The 17,152-nt window shown below is 39.8% G+C and overlaps 1 protein-coding gene across 1 annotated transcript in view; it reads right to left on the bottom strand.

Annotated features, from left to right (window-relative positions):
• Positions 1-4,139: 4,139 nt before the first annotated feature.
• The window catches only part of cwc27 (CWC27 spliceosome associated cyclophilin), a 33,592-nt gene continuing 20,579 nt past the window's right edge, over positions 4,140-17,152 (bottom strand). Inside the window, exons 12-14 of the mRNA XM_079449347.1 lie at positions 12,675-12,784; positions 11,290-11,402; positions 4,140-5,470 (exon numbers count right to left, since the gene is read on the bottom strand). Coding sequence (XP_079305473.1) covers positions 5,308-5,470; positions 11,290-11,402; positions 12,675-12,784 — 386 coding nt within the window. The 3' untranslated portion in view covers positions 4,140-5,307. The remainder of the gene's footprint in view (positions 5,471-11,289; positions 11,403-12,674; positions 12,785-17,152) is intronic.

Genomic DNA, 17,152 nt, shown 5'->3' with positions numbered 1-17,152 from the left:
CTGGACATGTCTCGGATGTCACCTAAATATCTTTATGTAGTATGTCAGGTGGGCACTTAAAAAATAACACAATTTTCATTTTGGGACAAACTTTTCCTTTAAGATTTATTAACTGGAGTTTTCATTTGTAAAACAAACGATCAAAATATCAGGTAGAGACGGATAAATCACAGTATCAGCGAAGAACCCAAGCACCGTCGAGACGTGACATCCTTCCTCAAGGACAACAATGAGGCCGGACCACAGAAGAAAGACGAGAAGGCCTGGAAGAGCCTGAGCGAACATGAACAAAAATGTGTGGAAAGAAGTTGGCAATGTACAAATGAAGGTGTGTTTCCTTGACAGCCAATAGCAGATAAGCAGCCAGTTGTTTCCTGACCATCAGCCTTCTTTATCCTTTGACCTGAGGCTCAGTCCAGTGCACACAGGCCATGCAGGTTACATACCTCTCAGGCTAATCTGCCCGCGAGCACTGAAGAGCCACCAAAAACAGCTGCCAGTTCAAAAAGACTTCAAATAGACTTCTGTATTTAGACATTTTTAAATGTTTATATTACTTGTAAAGAAAAAGCATATTTTATACTTACATTGCATGTATATTTGAGACCTAGGGGTGTATCGATACTGTTCAAAACAATAAACAAAACTGGGTTCACGATACATTCTTCAAAATATTGTGAAACTAAAGTTAAAGACATGAAAGAGAAAGACAAATAACAGATTTACGTATTTCCAAAACCTTTTTTTTGTACTTTTGCTATTTCTTTTGAATGTAAATCAAACTTGAAAAGGGCTGTCATTGTAAAATAAAACGTGTGTTTAGCAGAACGTTGACATGAGTAAATAATGACAGAACTATCCCTTTAAGCGTGAACTTCTTCAAGCAGTAAAGTAAAAAAAACCATTGTATATGTTGACACAGTGTTGGCAGCCCAACCAATAGGATTAAACCATATTGTAAAAATGCACTACAATACGACCGTTATTTTGACGTATCGTGATATATCATGACACAATATCTTGTTCCATCCCATGGAACTTCATGTGATTTGCAGCACATAGTCCTGTAGCTTCAGCTTAAGCTAGAAGAAGAATTGTTTAAAATTCCCGAGGTAAAAAACAAGACGTGGAAACACTGGCCATTCATTTCTATTCTCCGTGTGACCAAAATACAACGTATATACAAATGATACTCAAATCTACCTGTACAAACCCATTTCTAAGTAATGGTTTACATAGTATTTCATTTCATTTTTCACATCCTGAAAAATCGCTCCAGTCATAATCATACGAAAGGTGTAATGAGATATTTAGTGAAACTTGATCTCAGTAAAGGATCCACATCTGTCAACAGTTTTCAATCCAAGCCCAAGATTACAACCTTTAAAGGGCCCATCGGATGAAAATCCAACATTTTCTGTGTTTAAGTGCTATAATCTGTTCCCCGGTGCATCTAGCAACTCAGAAAACATGAAAAAGAATAACCCAGTAACTTTGCAGGAAAAGCCGATCAGATTTCACTCCCCTTGTGACATAGAAAGGGGTTCTTATGATAATATTACCGCCCATTAATCTGCATGTTTACACCCACTGCACATGCACTGCACCTGTGTTTACCTCCCAGAATCTTTCAACGGTCTCCCGGATTAACACACCAACAAGCTGATGAGCTGGATCGGTTGAATCTAAAACCTTCTGGGAGGTGTTACCCGAGGACCAGCATTGGGAAGCACGACACCCCTGACGGAAGAGGGGTGGGGTTCACAGTAACTCATTAGCATTTAAAGAGACATGAAGGCTTGCTGTGAGTATAGGTGTTTTTGATACGTCAAAAAGGGAGTTGTTTACGCAACCATTCAGCGTTTTTAAGTTTGTTATGGACATTTCATGAAGACAATGCCAACTTGTTAAAAATGTTCATCCGATGAGCCAACTTTTTGTTTTGATTTCATCCTTACCTGATGACTATCACACAGCTGAAAAATAACTCAGGCTTTTTACTACATGAAGTTGGTGAGTGTTCGGCGAGCAAAAATCCATAGCAAACCAAATGTTTGAAAGCAGATCTTTGAAAACCACAGAACAATACAGCGACGGTGGACCTGTAAGGGACTTGCAATGTTTGTCCTTTAGTGCGCGTGGGAAACGTGGCTTAGTGGAGACATCTAGAGTTCAGTATTTACACAAATATTACAGCAAGGGTGAAGATGAGAAGAAATTCATTTAAACAGGTTTGAAACAACCTGGGGGTGAGTAATTCATGATAGAATTTGCATTTTTGGGTGAACTGTCCCTTTAACAGCTTCAAAAAGAATATGCATGTATACAATATTGTGTACATGTGTGTTTTTGAATAAACCAATGAATAGACCAATGAATAATCCATGCGACACACTTTCATGTTTAGAAATTGATGTTATATCAAGAAAGTTAAGAATATGACCCGGTCAATCTGTACTCAAATAAGATTTGTCCACGAATCATTTATCCAGGGTTTTTATCCTCGCCTGGAGTTTTGTTTGTCTCCAATAGTACAGAATACACTCAGAAAGACCTTAAATGGAAATATTATTATAGACATAAACTGTAAGGTTAGATAACAACCATTTAGTGTAATTCAATGCAAACCATTGTTTAGTCCGAGGTCAAATATGTTCTGAGGTTTCCTTTTCAGAGTATAACCTTGGTCTCAATTGTAGAATTGGGCCTAATTTATTGTTTTGACTGGTTCCTTTCAATGCTTTAAGAAGTTGTGGGAATGATATTCATTCCAGATCGGCCTCTTCAAATTCCTCCTGTACCAAGATTACAGTCGGGCGAGTACAGCAGAGAAATGTCTTTTGTCCATGGTTCAATCATTCAAACTATTAGATTTGGCACAAAGTGACTGTACGGATGTTACGGAGGGATTACATGTGAGTAAAGGTTTCCTAATGACGTCCGCTCATGATGACGTCACTTCCAATGCCTTCTAATAAAAATGATATAATTTATAAATCAGTTAATACCACAGCATATACATCTAATATAAAGACATGGAAACTGTTCCAGTGATGTTCTGTATGGCTGGTGAGAGAATCACCCTGGAAGCCAATGGGAAACAAACCTTCGATGCACTCCAAACATCTTTATAGTTGTGTCTGAAAAGTGATTTTCCCACAGTGGAGAGGTCCAGCAAAGTGGAAACATGACACGGAGAGGATTTCACCTTGTTCTTGTACTGGGGACAGAGGATTAAACCAAACTATTTTTAGAGCTCATTGACATGGAGAGAGAGAGATAGTGAGTCAGATAATTGCATTACTGCTCCATTTAATCAGCCACAGTCATGTGACCAGCAGTAATTATGGGGATTCGGTAACTCGGCTGGAGACACGTAAGAATGTTAAGTGTTTTTTCGTTGTCGCTGTGCGAGAATGACATTGTCTTGTCTTCAACCTCGAAATCCAGAGCGGGTGCGGAGATTCATGCTACAGCAGAAAGTTGGAAGTCAAAAGGGTCTTTCGCACCGAGGCTTTAAAAAGTGAGAAGGAGGTGGGAGGGAGGTTCTTAGCCTAGAGAGCATCTGATTGGATGAAATCTGTTCTCGTCATCAGTTTTTGGTCCATTTTACCAGAGTAAGAGGAAAAGTTTGAATGCATCCCTACATTTGACCGCTCCAGACAGGTCTTCGTGTCCTCCATCTTATCCGCCAACTTGGAGTTCGGAAAACCTGTCAAATCGATTAATCGTAATAAATTGATTCCAACATAAATGTTTGTACATGTGTCTGATGTGTATTATTTTATGTACACTTTATTTGTACACAATATATAAAATTGCTATTCAAAAACCTATGGGTGACGCTACGTCCATGTTTTATACAGTCTATGGGCCATTTCGGTCCAGTGTTTGTTATTATTCAACAAAACCAAACCTCAAGAGTGACAAGAGTCATCCAACAGCAATGTGAAAGACTGACAGCATGACAAGACACATGAAAACGGTGATAAAAGTCCAGGTTGTCACACAAAAATAGTTTTGAACTTTTCCTAAAAACATGTAGAAATATTACCGTCTTGTTTGAAAGTGAATATGAACGTGTTTTCTTTGCAGTATTTGAGGTCTGAAAAAATAAAGACCATATTTTCTGTTATTTTGAACGGTTTCTCCAGTTTATATAAATAAATGCAAATAGAAACAGTATTTTGTATTATACATATGTAAAAATATGGTTAGAAGTTGACCGAATTAAACAAAAATTATAATTTGACCTAAACACATACCTATAAATAGTACATTTTAAAACGAATGTTTTCGGCAGCTGTATATTACACATTTTTCGAAAATATATACATATAAATATACACAACACACACAGTTACATTGAAACAAAATGTATTTTGTAATTGATTAATTATCCTTTGTTAAAAATACATTTTATATCACACAAGTGTATACTGTAACTAGAGCTGCAGATGCACAGTCAACTTGCTCTCAAGTATTTAAGGACCCGCTTTGACTGTTCCAATATGGCGGCCGACTTAAGTCTAGCTTTATAGATTATGTCCTTTATAGAGTCCTTTACCTCAAAAGAAACAAAATAGTAAAGACTTCCTATTGTTTTTGCTTCAGTTTTACATTTCTTACCAAACAACCAAGTTCAGCTGCACTACCTGTGATGTTGGCCGACTGCGGTTTAGTCTAAACGATCTACCACGAGTATGCATGACCAGCAGCACGGTTTGGCCAGCGTGCAACCTTTAACTGCTCCTCTGGGATCACGCTTAAATTTTCACAAGGAACAGAGTTAATGTTACACCATGAGAGCTGCGCGGCCAAAGCCGCTGGAAATTTAAAGCAGGTGAGATTCACCAAAGCAAATAGCCACCAGTGCTCCGACTTATTCAGGCAGGCGGTTAAAAAAAAAGGGTCTGCAATTTCGTAACATCACATCACCATTTACATAGTGGGATAGTTACTAAATATAACAAGAAGATATAACACACGAGTGTGTCCTGCATTACTCTAATTATTTATTGGATGGTTGGGAATGTCTAGTAGAACCAGTTTTACATCAGATATTAGAAATGATCACTTTAATTTGAATTTTCACTCTTTATTTTTTACTTTCACATTGTTTTGTACAACAGAAAATGCATAATAAGAGCCTGCTACCTTTTCCTTGTAGACTTAAAAAAATGAATATCGCATATCCTGGTACAAGACAGAGATAAAACCACCCAGTTTTCTTCACGTGTAGAAATGGTTTCTGCTATCAGCAGGAGTCATTCAGACAGACAGACCACGCCAGTCAGCGTGCTGGCTTCATCTCCTGGCCTTCTTTTCTTTCATGATTTTCTTGCTCTCCTCTCGTCTCCTCTTGTTGACGGGGTTGCGTGGATCGTGTATCTCGAACGTGTCTGCGTCCTGGATGTTGGCATCTTTTACCTTTCTGGTTTGTTCATCAAACTGGAGAACATGGGCCATCCTAAATCAAATGGGGAAGCAGGGCTCAGTTCAAAAGAACAGAGTAAAGCAAGTCACGGCCCACTAAATCACGAAAATCAGACTTGCAGCAAATATGGCTTAACTTTCAGTCTGTTCCTCAGACACATCAATGGTACGGGTTTGGAACAACATGAGGGCTGGTAAATTATATTTTAAGCAAATGATAGTTTTTGTGTGAACTTTTCCTTTATGTGATGTGTCATTTGGGAGCAAGATATCATTACCGTATGTAAACATTTATTATTTTACATCCATGCTGACGTATGACATGTCTGAAAAACCAGACCTGGTGACTAATAAGGTAAACAGACTAACAAAAACACGATCTTCAACAACATCTGCTAATAATATATGACCAAAAAACTTACTCTCATCTGTATGGTCCATAAAGAACATTTAATTCCTGCAGACTTTTTTGTGTCACCAAAAGTTATTTAATAGTTCCTTACATAATAAAAAGGTAAAAAAAAAAGTTTTTGTAAAAATGAAGTGCTACAGAAGTTCAACACAGCGATACCAGTGTACCGATACAAACTTGGGTGTCAGAATATAGTTACTGAAAATAACCCTTGGGGCTGCACGATAAACCGGAAATGAATCGCACACGATTTTGCGATTGTCCGCTATTTTTGTCCTGCTGCATCTGAAAGCCAGAGGACAGAAATGGCAAATATACGCAGCAGAATAAGTAACATAACCTTTATAGTTCCAGGATACGCCTATGTGCATCTTTCTTTCACTGTTCTTCAAGCCTTCTCAGACATTTTCATAACACTAAAGTATATTTATAATGATGACGTTTGACAGGTGTTGCTTTTCAAATGCCAGTATAAGCAACTTGAACTCATTGTGCCTTCAGATCGAGCAGCATTGACTACCAAGCCGTGGTTCACAGACAAACAGCGCATGAAACGTAATCGCAAGGCTTATCATAAATGCCCTAGACAGGATGATGTACGCAATATTTAGTGTCGATCACAGTTTATCGCACAGCCCTAATGAATCTGTACGTGCCGATTCCCCAAAGGTTGATCAGATTGGAACTTGCAGATTAAACACCGTTTGATCTTCAGCTTCTTTCACAATAGAAAGCTCCACTACAGCACAGATACTACAGACAAACAGATCCAGCTTTCATTTCTTCAGTATTACTTTTTCTTTCCACGTGCTTGGCTGGAGAATAAACCCTCAGCCAGAAGAAACATTCCACTGATGAATAGTGAGTACCAACAGAAGGAAGAGCTCAAGCTGGCTAAAACATCTACACCAAGCTCCAGAAGACTACTAAACCTCAGCACTGTTTCACCAGACAGTTTACACTAAGGCAACAGCTCTCTGAACACATCTATTTAATAACAAATTTAGAAAACTAAAAAAGGCAAGCACTTTGTTAAAGAGGAGAATGTGTTGTAGATCCCCTGTGGTGAGTAGCGGTGTCAAATTCATCCTCGGTGTAGTCATGGTGAGCTATTCATTTAAACTAATTCTGTCAAGTCCTAAGTGTGTGTTAACACGCAAGACAAAAAAGTGATGCCTAAAAAAACTAAATAAACAAATAATCAGTATCAATGTTTCTTAATTGAAAAATACTTGTATTCATACATTTTTTATGTATTTATAATGCTGTCATATGTTGAATAGCATATTAGTTATTGCTCTGGTATCCAAAAGTTTGAAGTCACATGAGGTCCATATGACACTGCTTAAATTGTACTGACAGGTACGCCCACCTTACTTGCGTAATAATTTGGGCGGTCTTAGTCATATCATACCACGAAATTATATAGATTTGTGGGGGTGTGGTTACACGAGGCATATCGAGCGGGTCTGGGTGAGCATTCGCTTTTGTTTCCGACACTTTCATTTGTGCAATTTTACGTGTCTAATGCATACCGTATTTGCACCGTATGACCCCTTTAAATTTCTAGTGAAATTATATCCGACAGCTCAAAGTCAAATCATTAAAAGCTTACTGCTCAGGGTAAGGTGAGAAGGCATGAAGAATTACAATTTGTTTATGTAATAAAAACGATTTTTCGATCCAACGTATTTTTAGAAATGTACTGTTTCCAATACTTTGATGTGAAACTTCAAGTCGCACATAAAACCAGAGTGACGGAAACACGGCTAATGGAAAGGAAAGAGTTAAAAACCCTTTAATTATTTGTAACTAAAAAGGGATAGACTGCAGCTTTAAAGATAAAAAAGTTTTGATCTTCTGAGATTCCTGAGGTCACGAATGCCGCAGTGTTTTGAGCTGGACTAGGAACAAGATGCAAGTCCAATATGTTCACATCTCACTTCTGCTATGCAGACCTACATTTCCTACAATCCCGAGAAGGTCAACAGGGCAACTGTCAGAATAAAGACATGGAGTCGAACACAGAGAAACTTCAGTAGGGGTGAAACAGGTCATTGTTATACATCATGGACATGACCGGATGGCTCTCTGGGGTCTCATCTGAACCAAAAAGATGCAAAAGAAACTGACATTCCACACCTGTTTGAGCTATTCTAGCGAAGGTCAGAAATTCTGGAAAAACATCCAAACGCTTAGCGCTGGTCTCACACCGAAGAGATTCACCTCCAAAATCCACGGCTGGTTTGAATGAACAAGATGTGACGGCACATTTCAATAATTCAACGACTCCCGGCTGTCATTCAATTGGGTGCGACTTTTGGTGCTTTGACAGAAGGGTATCAGAAAGGAAATGGAGGAACCGAAGGAAGATTTTGATATTTAGCCGGTTGTCTGAGTCAAGACGAATGCATAGAGGGACCGAGTACTGAAGCAGTCTCCACAGCAAAATTATGAGGCTCTCAAAAGTCTCGCTTTGGTAAGTAATCCACCATGCTGCTATTTTTGAGCCTTCGCAGAACCCTGGATCAGTCCGAAGAGACGTATAAAGCGGGCCGGCGTGTGTACACAAGCGCGTTTTTAAGTGTATGCATGCGTGCTCGTGTCCATTTGAAGTCCGTAGGAGATGTGACAGCTCATCTAGAATGTCATGGTTATACTCTGGCAGACTCAGAGGACTCCCGCCGCGCGAGGCAGTCGGCTCTGATAATTTGTCTAGCAGTCTCTGTGATGACAGCCCGTCCGACTCCGCGACCAGAATTATGGCTCGCTAAAAAAAAACCCCAAAAAACATCTGATTGGGGCTCTTATCAGGGACGGGCTTTCGCTCCGGCTCGGCTGTGATGCGGAGGACCTCGGAAGCCTCTTCCTGAATTTATTTTTCTTTCGTTTTTGCGAAAGAGAGGAGGAAGGAGTGAGGCCCGGGCGCTTGGGCGAAAGGGCTTTTTGTAGATGCAGACACAGATGGAATAGTTTACAATCTGGCCCAGACTTGACTTCCAGTGTCTGACCTGTTGTAACCCGTGTTCCGTTCATGGGGCGCAGCAGACCTTCAGAAAGCACCGCAGACTTCCCACTGCTGTTTTTCTAAAACGGGGGGCCTCTCGTCCCTCCGCTGAGATTTGGGATCTCAGCTAGTGGGCCACCTCCAGAGATGTCCGGGGGGTCACGAGACAGTAATGACAGTCTATCACGAGGATGAAGTAACTGACAGTACACACGTAGGAACCGGGTCTTAGATGGCATCTCTGTTTTGATCTCATGGGTTAGTTGTGGGATCATTGATGTAATCTTTATAGAATGCACAAAGGAAATGCAAACAAATCCATTTTCCTCTGCGAAGAGGGAGGACGACGACCTGACAGATCCTCGCTTCATCCTCAAGCGTGTCAGATGCGGCGGTCTCGCACACCATTAAGACTGATAATTAATCAAGCGTAAAGCCATTACGCTCCACAGAGGCATGCGCTCAACTGCATTCTTTACGTTTGATTGTGATTTACGGTCGTCCTACAAATGCGATCGCGCTAGGAAAAATTACTGCGGCGTACAGTTCGGGCGAAGACCTGCCGCATCCAACCCACAGTCGCTTCAAACGCTTCCAGTGGAAACCTACCCTGGATTTTCAATGAACTGTATCTATGGATCCAGCATGCATAGCTTTAAAAAAACAAGCCGTACAAACCGCTGAAGCTATACGTTTTAACCGAGACCCAGCAGAATGATTTACCAGCCTGCTTCCCGTAATCCTCTGAAAAAGTGCCGTGTGACGCGCCAGTGAGTAATGTTCGATTGACATTAGAGGTCATTACAGAGAAAAACATATCGCTCGTACTGAAAGCTATAAATGTGGATGAGCAAAATCTGGTTGTGAGGATCAACAGGCATCTCAGAGGCCGTACTTACAAACACATTCATCTTAATCACATGTGCTAGGGAGATTATGGGGAAAACAGAATCAGACCCAAGCATTTCTAATTGATATTCTATTTGTGTGCTTTACAGCATAATCGGAGCTGTAACCGCGTGCCTCGTATACGGCATCAAGATTGATGCTCCCTTGAGTCTGATTCATTTTGCAGCATCATAAATGTTATCCTGGCCACAGGACTGCGCTGTCAATAACATGGAAACACTTCTATCGAGGTCCTTCAGTGCTGTGATTAATCCTAATATGGCAAGTTTTAACTCTGCGCTCAAAGTATATGTTGCGAATATTGTTGTTACTTAAGTATTACTTGGACAGTCTGACTTTATCATAACTGTGGTACAGTGTTTAGTCTTCATATTTAACGAAGTGCAAAAATAAAACAGACGTAATATTGGCTCGCAGAGATTTGGTGTTGTGGCACAGTCTTACCAATGCAATTATTAACAAGAACATTATGTCATCATTTACTCACCCTCATGTCCTTTTAAACCTGTATGACTTTCTTTTTTCTGTAGAACACAAAAGATATTTCGAAAAACGTTGACCACCAAACAACATTTGGCCCCCTTGTTGACTTCCGTTGTATGGACACAAAATCTTTACTCATTTCTCAAAATATCCCCTTTTGTGTTTTACAGAAGAAAGACTTTTGAACAGCAAGAGAGTAAATAAATAAAGACAGAATTTTTTTGGGGGGGTAAAAACTATTCTTTTAATCTTCTATTCCTTTAATATTATCCTATAATATGCAAAAAGACTAAAGAGAGATGCTAATGCTCAAGACATACAATACTGTATACCAGCACGACATACAATGCATACATTAAAAAACAAACGCAACAACCCAGTCAACTAAAAATATGCTTTTCAAGGTCTTTCTGGCTAGACTTGGGACACAAGCACAAAACCTACTATACGTTGGTCTTTTTGGCACAGCAATCTTTAAGACAACAAAGTCTAACACTGGTTCTTGCTGGCATTCGTAACGACCGTCTGTTAAAAAGACAGCACGCGTCTGACTGCAGGTTGAAACGCCCTGCTGGGGCCACTTTGAGTGCCACGGCCTTGTCGGGCCGTCTGGCGTACGGTGGGTGTGACACGTTCCATCTGGGCCCACCGTCTGCTCGAGCAGTTATTTACTCAGTTAAGTCAGCTGAGAAAACTACTTCTCCACAAGTGGCTATTGCAGCGCAGCAAAAACAAACACTGCATACTGTTCTAATGGTGTCAGTGCGATCCCGAGCCAAACGCATTACTTGGCTGGAGAGCAAGGTGGTTCAGGCACACTCGAGGCCAGCAGCTGAATATGGAGAGAGTATGAATGTTTCGCTATGTTAGTTCAAATAAATAGCTAGGCTAACTTAATGTGAAACGGTAGCCGTGCGCTGGGACAATCGATGAGGTGTGAGTTATTGAGAATGCATTTGATCACAGACAACTGCAAGTCCATTAATGCATTAAACCTCCACGGGAATGTGGAAAACAGACCGGAGAAGTTAATTCCACTTACCAGCCTTTATCATCATCCTCGCCTAGTTCCTCAACGCTTTCCTCCGGAACGTCAGAAGTGTCTGAGATCGCAGATGTTAGCTTGGATTTGAAGCGTTCCAAAAGGGAGAGTGTCTTTCAGAGGGAAGAGAGACGATGCGTTATTATCATCTTTCAGTTTTCAGACGGACCTTCTAAATTATTAGGTTTTAACAGAGACTAATTTCTAGTTTTTTTTAGATCAAACCTCCATCTCTAGGGGTGCCACAATATACAGACAATAACTGTGATAACTGCATAATTTATTACAAAACATAATTTTTAAGAGAATATGCATTAGCCATAATCTTTCAGAAGAGCCTAAAAATGTAAATACAAACAAATTAGTTTCAATATAACCAATAATGTATTAATAAATGTAATTCTATATAACTTAAAAAATGACTAGAGCTCAATTTCAAAAGAGAAACTACGCAAGTCACGACCAGATTATGGGTTCGATTCTCAGGCATTGCATGGTCTGTTAAATGTTATAATTTTTAGTGTTGGTAAACGATTAATCGTGATTAATCGCACCCTGTCGCTTCTCGGTTCTAACACTTTTCGGGGCTTTTCCCCACAGGACTCGGCCATCTCCCTGGCTTCGAGACTGCCACTTTTCCCCCTTGGCCGACCTTTCACTAAAACCTGCCCTGGTCGTACCGGCCCAGTGCTCAAGCCATCGGTTCCTCCCCCCTCTCTTGATTGGCGTGAAATTTCTCCGCTACACCGGTTTAAAGCTGTCATGTGATTTCACCACATTGACTATTGTGTGTTTTGCCTGAGTCGTTCCTCACAGCATCCAGAATAAAAGTTTGTGTTTTTATCATATATGTCTGTGTACTGTGCGTATTCAATTTTTATTTATAAAAACATTTCACATACTTTTATTGATTTTTATATTTTTCTAAAATATATACATGTTTATATATAAATTGTATATAATTTAAGTAAACTGACGTGGTTGCCTCCGCGAAGTTCCTTAAAATCCTTTACTGCAAGGCTAGCCATGGATTATCCCTCTTATACCATGGTCCTTTGCCAAGTTAAAGCTGTTATTGATTAAACTGACTGGAATTACCTGTGCATTAAAATTAATGAATGCACACCATCCAGCCAATCAGAATCAAGTATTCAAACAGACCATGGTATATATAGAAATAAATACATTCAAATATTTCACACATGTATATGTGTGTGTGTTTATAAATATGCACAGTATACAGACATATATTATGTAAACCCAAAAATATTCTGGATGCGATTAATCGCGATTAATCGTTATAATTGTAATACAATGCAAGTCACTTTGGTTATAAGCATCTTCCAAATGTAAACGTTAAGAGACGATTGCAAGTTATGACTTACCTGAGCCTCTCGACCAGACCCCTTCTTCATTTTCTGCTTCTTTAATTCTTCATACTTCTTCCTGCTCTCCAGGTACTCAACCATTGCCTCATTGGATGGTTTACTTTCACCTGTAAGAGAAAAAACGAATTATGCTTAAATGAGAGCGATTCATTTTTCTTCATAGATCTGTCTATTATTCAAAGAGTGTGGCTAAAATGAAAAGATTTAAATCTTTTTAAGACCAGAGCAAAAGTTATTAACATCACATAGACATACAGCAAATATGAAATACATAAAGTTTATATAGCTATAAACGTCAATAAAGATGGCGACTCCTGAGCAAATGCCAAACTATCGATCCTTAGAGCGAAAGATAATCTTTCAGAAAATTATTAATGACTTTCTTTGCTATAAAGTGATCTACATACTTCAACAATTACATAAATTACACATTAAACAACACATACAGAATATAGTGCAAAACGTGCCCATCAACATCCACAGTGTCTATAAATAAACTACTATATTCTCCAAATCCCATGCTACAGTTGCAAGACCTGGAAAAGTCAATTCCTTCAAGGCTGAGCTGTTGACACTGTTGTCTACAATCATTAATGTGCCACTGCGAATTCCCCAGCTCAGACGGTCTGGCACTGATGTCACCGTTTACCCAGCGGACACAAAGCGTCTTAGGACTTCACCTGCCCTCATGGCAACTATGACCGAATGCTTCGCACTACAAGCTCAACAGGAACAAACTACATCACACAGAGCCTCCAACACGGATGATTTATTTCACGTTAGCACTGTCATGTAACGAAAAATCATTTTTCCTCTCGCAAATGGAACATTCGTTTATTCTCCTTATTTATGGCGCACTGAAAACCGCATTGAAGAGAGCTGGAAATGTGTTTTTCGGCAACTGAGAGAGAAAGAGAGACGTGCGTTAAGTCTGAAAGCCACCGACTGAAGCTGGCTATGTTTGAAAATGTTTAGTCTGTGGCATGAGCTAATAGAAAACTAGAAAGACAGAAAGAACGTAATGAGCCGAAGACTATTAAAACACACTGAATGTGTAGAAACTGTAGAAAAAACAGGGCTGCCCATTCGAGCTGAAAGCGTGTTTATGGTGGCCACTGTCCAGATTGTGAAAGATACAGCTTTGAAAGGACTGAATTAAACATGTAATACAACAAAGTACAAGAATGTTCGCATTCTTTCGGTAGTCTGTGTGCGCAGAATACATCTACGTAATGCAGGAGTAAATACTGCTGTGTTAGTTTACTCTTTGTTTGCAGTTTGAGCGATTATATTTTGATTTACTTGACAAATCATGTTGAAGAATGAATGCAAACTGCATTACAACTACACAGGTTTCCAGCGCAATAAGCCATTTCAAGGAACGGTGCATACATAAATAAAACTTGCCGTCACTTTATCAGCCGTCCTCATGTGTTATAATATATATGGTAAGACTTTGGTTAATAGATTTAAACTAAATGTGACTGATGGTACTTTGCCTGATATAGTCAGCAAGCATGGTGTCACCATACGCCCAATACTATTTTACATTTAGTGTTTTATCTATTTGGAAACATACACTCATACAGATGGTTTAATAGAAGCATAGGGACCATTAAATGCTAATATTCTATTAATATCCCCCCATATGCTGTAAACTGTGTAGTGAAATCAGTGCACGGTTTTCAACTCATGAATATGAGGAATTCGTAACTATTTCATGAGGTGGCGAATTCGATGATGCGAATCGCACCTACATTTATGATTAGAAGAAAAAACAAATACTGAAGCCGCACAACTAAACCTAACCACTACTGACACGAAAGCAAATCATACAAAAAAATACAAATGAGCCTGTATTCATATGAAGTTTTTTCGTTGCCCACGCACACCAAAACGTACTGAAAATGCTTGCATCCATGAACTGTGCATGAGTATAACGCAGAACACTTTAACCTGTGTCATTTCTGTCAAGCGTTTATTTAGTTTCTGCCTTATTATAATGCCGTTGCAATTTAAAGGACGCATCATCAATCCGGAATTGGGCCATGTTGGAGGCACAGAACGTAACGGCACATTTTGCTTTGGCATCCAGTTGCTCAATTTTGTCTCCCCTCCTTCAGCCATTGGCTTATCGATCAGTGCCCTCTCCTCACAAAGACATAATATGCGCAGGTGTAAGAGGCGCATAATGCTATTGATGATGAAGCGGAAATTTGTGGGCATTGTGGAACCTTCTTCAATGTGGACAAAAGGTCAAAACGGAGAGAAAAAAAGCGTCTTCGAATAAAAACGTATTAATGTGGACAGGGTCTGTATCTGCTTGCTGTTCCCACTTCCGTCACGCAATAAAAACCCATGCTAGGGGTCAAATAGAAATTCAAAAGTCAAGGCCAAAAGAGTTAAGAATGTAAAACAGGCAAATGCCATTTCACAAACACTTTCAATAGACCTAAAAGAGTAAGAACCTGACAAAGTCTCCAAAAACATCTGTTTCTCAAGAATGGAATTGAAAGCTATTTATCTGCCTGATAGAACAATCTGAACACTGTCATCTTCGAAAATCCTTAAAAATGTTATAAGAATTTCTGTATGGAATGGGCTGGACTTACCCGAGATGTAATGTTCAGGTAGAGTGGAACTTAATTGAGTAACTAAAGCTTGGACCAAACAGGTTATTTGAACAGAATGGCTGTCATTAGCTTCTGGAAGCGTGCAATTACTCATTTACAAAGGTATTCAAGGGGTGAATGCCACAGATTCAGAGCAGCCATTGAAATGGCCTATCTGAAAAGGTAGTGCCAGTAGAAAGCCTTTCCATTTTGATTTATGTGAGCAAAAAGTGATGCCTTCCACTCGGCTTGCCTGACGCTCCCGCTTGGGCCCAGCTGCAGTCTGCAACTTGCAGGCTGCTGAATGATGACACCCTTAGGGCCTACAAGAGCAGCACACTCCATCTACACCAGCTGGTGTTTCTAAGTACTGTCTTTGAGTTTGATGGCTATTGTAACAACATTCCACCCCTCTCCTGCCACTCCAGCCAAAATAAACTACAAATCATGTATGCGGCAGCAGGGGGTGGATTTGGACAGCAAACATCTCATCGGAGATGGATTGTTGGTCAAGAAGGGACAGTTTCAATGGCCCTCGAAGTTGACTGTGACCCATTATTCAATTCTGGGATCTTCTGTAGTCTAGAACTGAAGAAATTGAGAGTCAGTTGAGTTCTTGAGTCACAATTCACTGCAGAAACTAAACGTGGAAGTGCATCAAGCAACCACACCCCAGTCTACCTGCAACAGAGGTCTGGTTGGACTACTGATTCTGGTAGTGTACTGTAATAAAAACGTGTTCGCGGGTTAGTAATTTGTTGGTAAACGAATGCCAATCCACATTTTAGACATTTGTGTCTACGTTACATTATTTGTGAGATTTTTTATGCGTGAAGACTTTTAATGTCCCGGCCAAAGGTTGTAGTCACTTTTAACAACTTGTTAGCAACCATCGTTTTAACGAAACTTTTAAAAACCACGAGTGGGTTATAACAGGTGTGTTTTATGTCATAGACTAAAAATGTGAAAATATTTAGAGGTTTTGTTAACCACACACCTTATTTTAAAGATGGGGTAACATGCTAATTCGTGTATTCTGACTTCTTTACACTGTTAAACGCGCAGCCTTCTCATGCTTAAAATGGTCAACTTGTTAAAATACGAGTATTTCTGTACTTGAAACACTCCCCCAAATGATACACTCCAACTTGTTTCTCAAAGTTTTTTGTAAGTCTGGATCCCTGTTTCGTAATAGGGATCCTATTCCTTTTATTAGGGAATTCTCTCTGAAAAGCACAACCATGGCAAGGCGAAATAAATAGCCCGCCCACGCGGTAAGCAACAAGCCATAGGAAGTCCCGCTTATCAAGATTGGCTGCGCTGTGGCTTCCAGCTCGTACTCTTGCGATATTGAGAGAAGTTGAGGTGTGTTTGTTTGTTCACTGAATTTGAGTGATGGATATTATACAAACGGTGGGTATAACGCTGGATTTGGAGATGGTTTGAAACTGATAGATAAGTCAAACTAAGTCACATGTCTGTGTTTTGTTGGCAATCATACGTGCACAATGTAAACAACACAAAGGGATAATGCGATGATGTATAGTGTGCACGTACTGTAGTTGCGTCCCCCCTGCCTGCCTCCAGCAGATCGACTTTTTCCAGAAATAATCGTACAGCTGTATCTCTCTTTTATGATTTATAATGTGATCAATTAAATACTCTTCGAAGACACGACGTCTTCTGTATAGGTACTCAAGGTTAATATGAGATTGGCATTTAACCAAAAAGCCCATTGACTTTGGGGCGATGGAACTGGAAGTGCAATACTCGCTTCCCAGTTTTGCAGTGTTCCCAGAAAACACAACATCCCTGTGGGATACTTTTATGCATAAGTGAACCACATTTCATGGCATATACAAT

Source organism: Barbatula barbatula (assembly GCF_947034865.1).
Source record: "Barbatula barbatula genome assembly, chromosome: 24".
Classification (NCBI taxonomy): Eukaryota; Metazoa; Chordata; class Actinopteri; order Cypriniformes; family Nemacheilidae; genus Barbatula; species Barbatula barbatula.
Note: the sequence above shows the minus strand (reverse complement) of the source record. Positions and strands in the feature narration are given on the sequence as shown.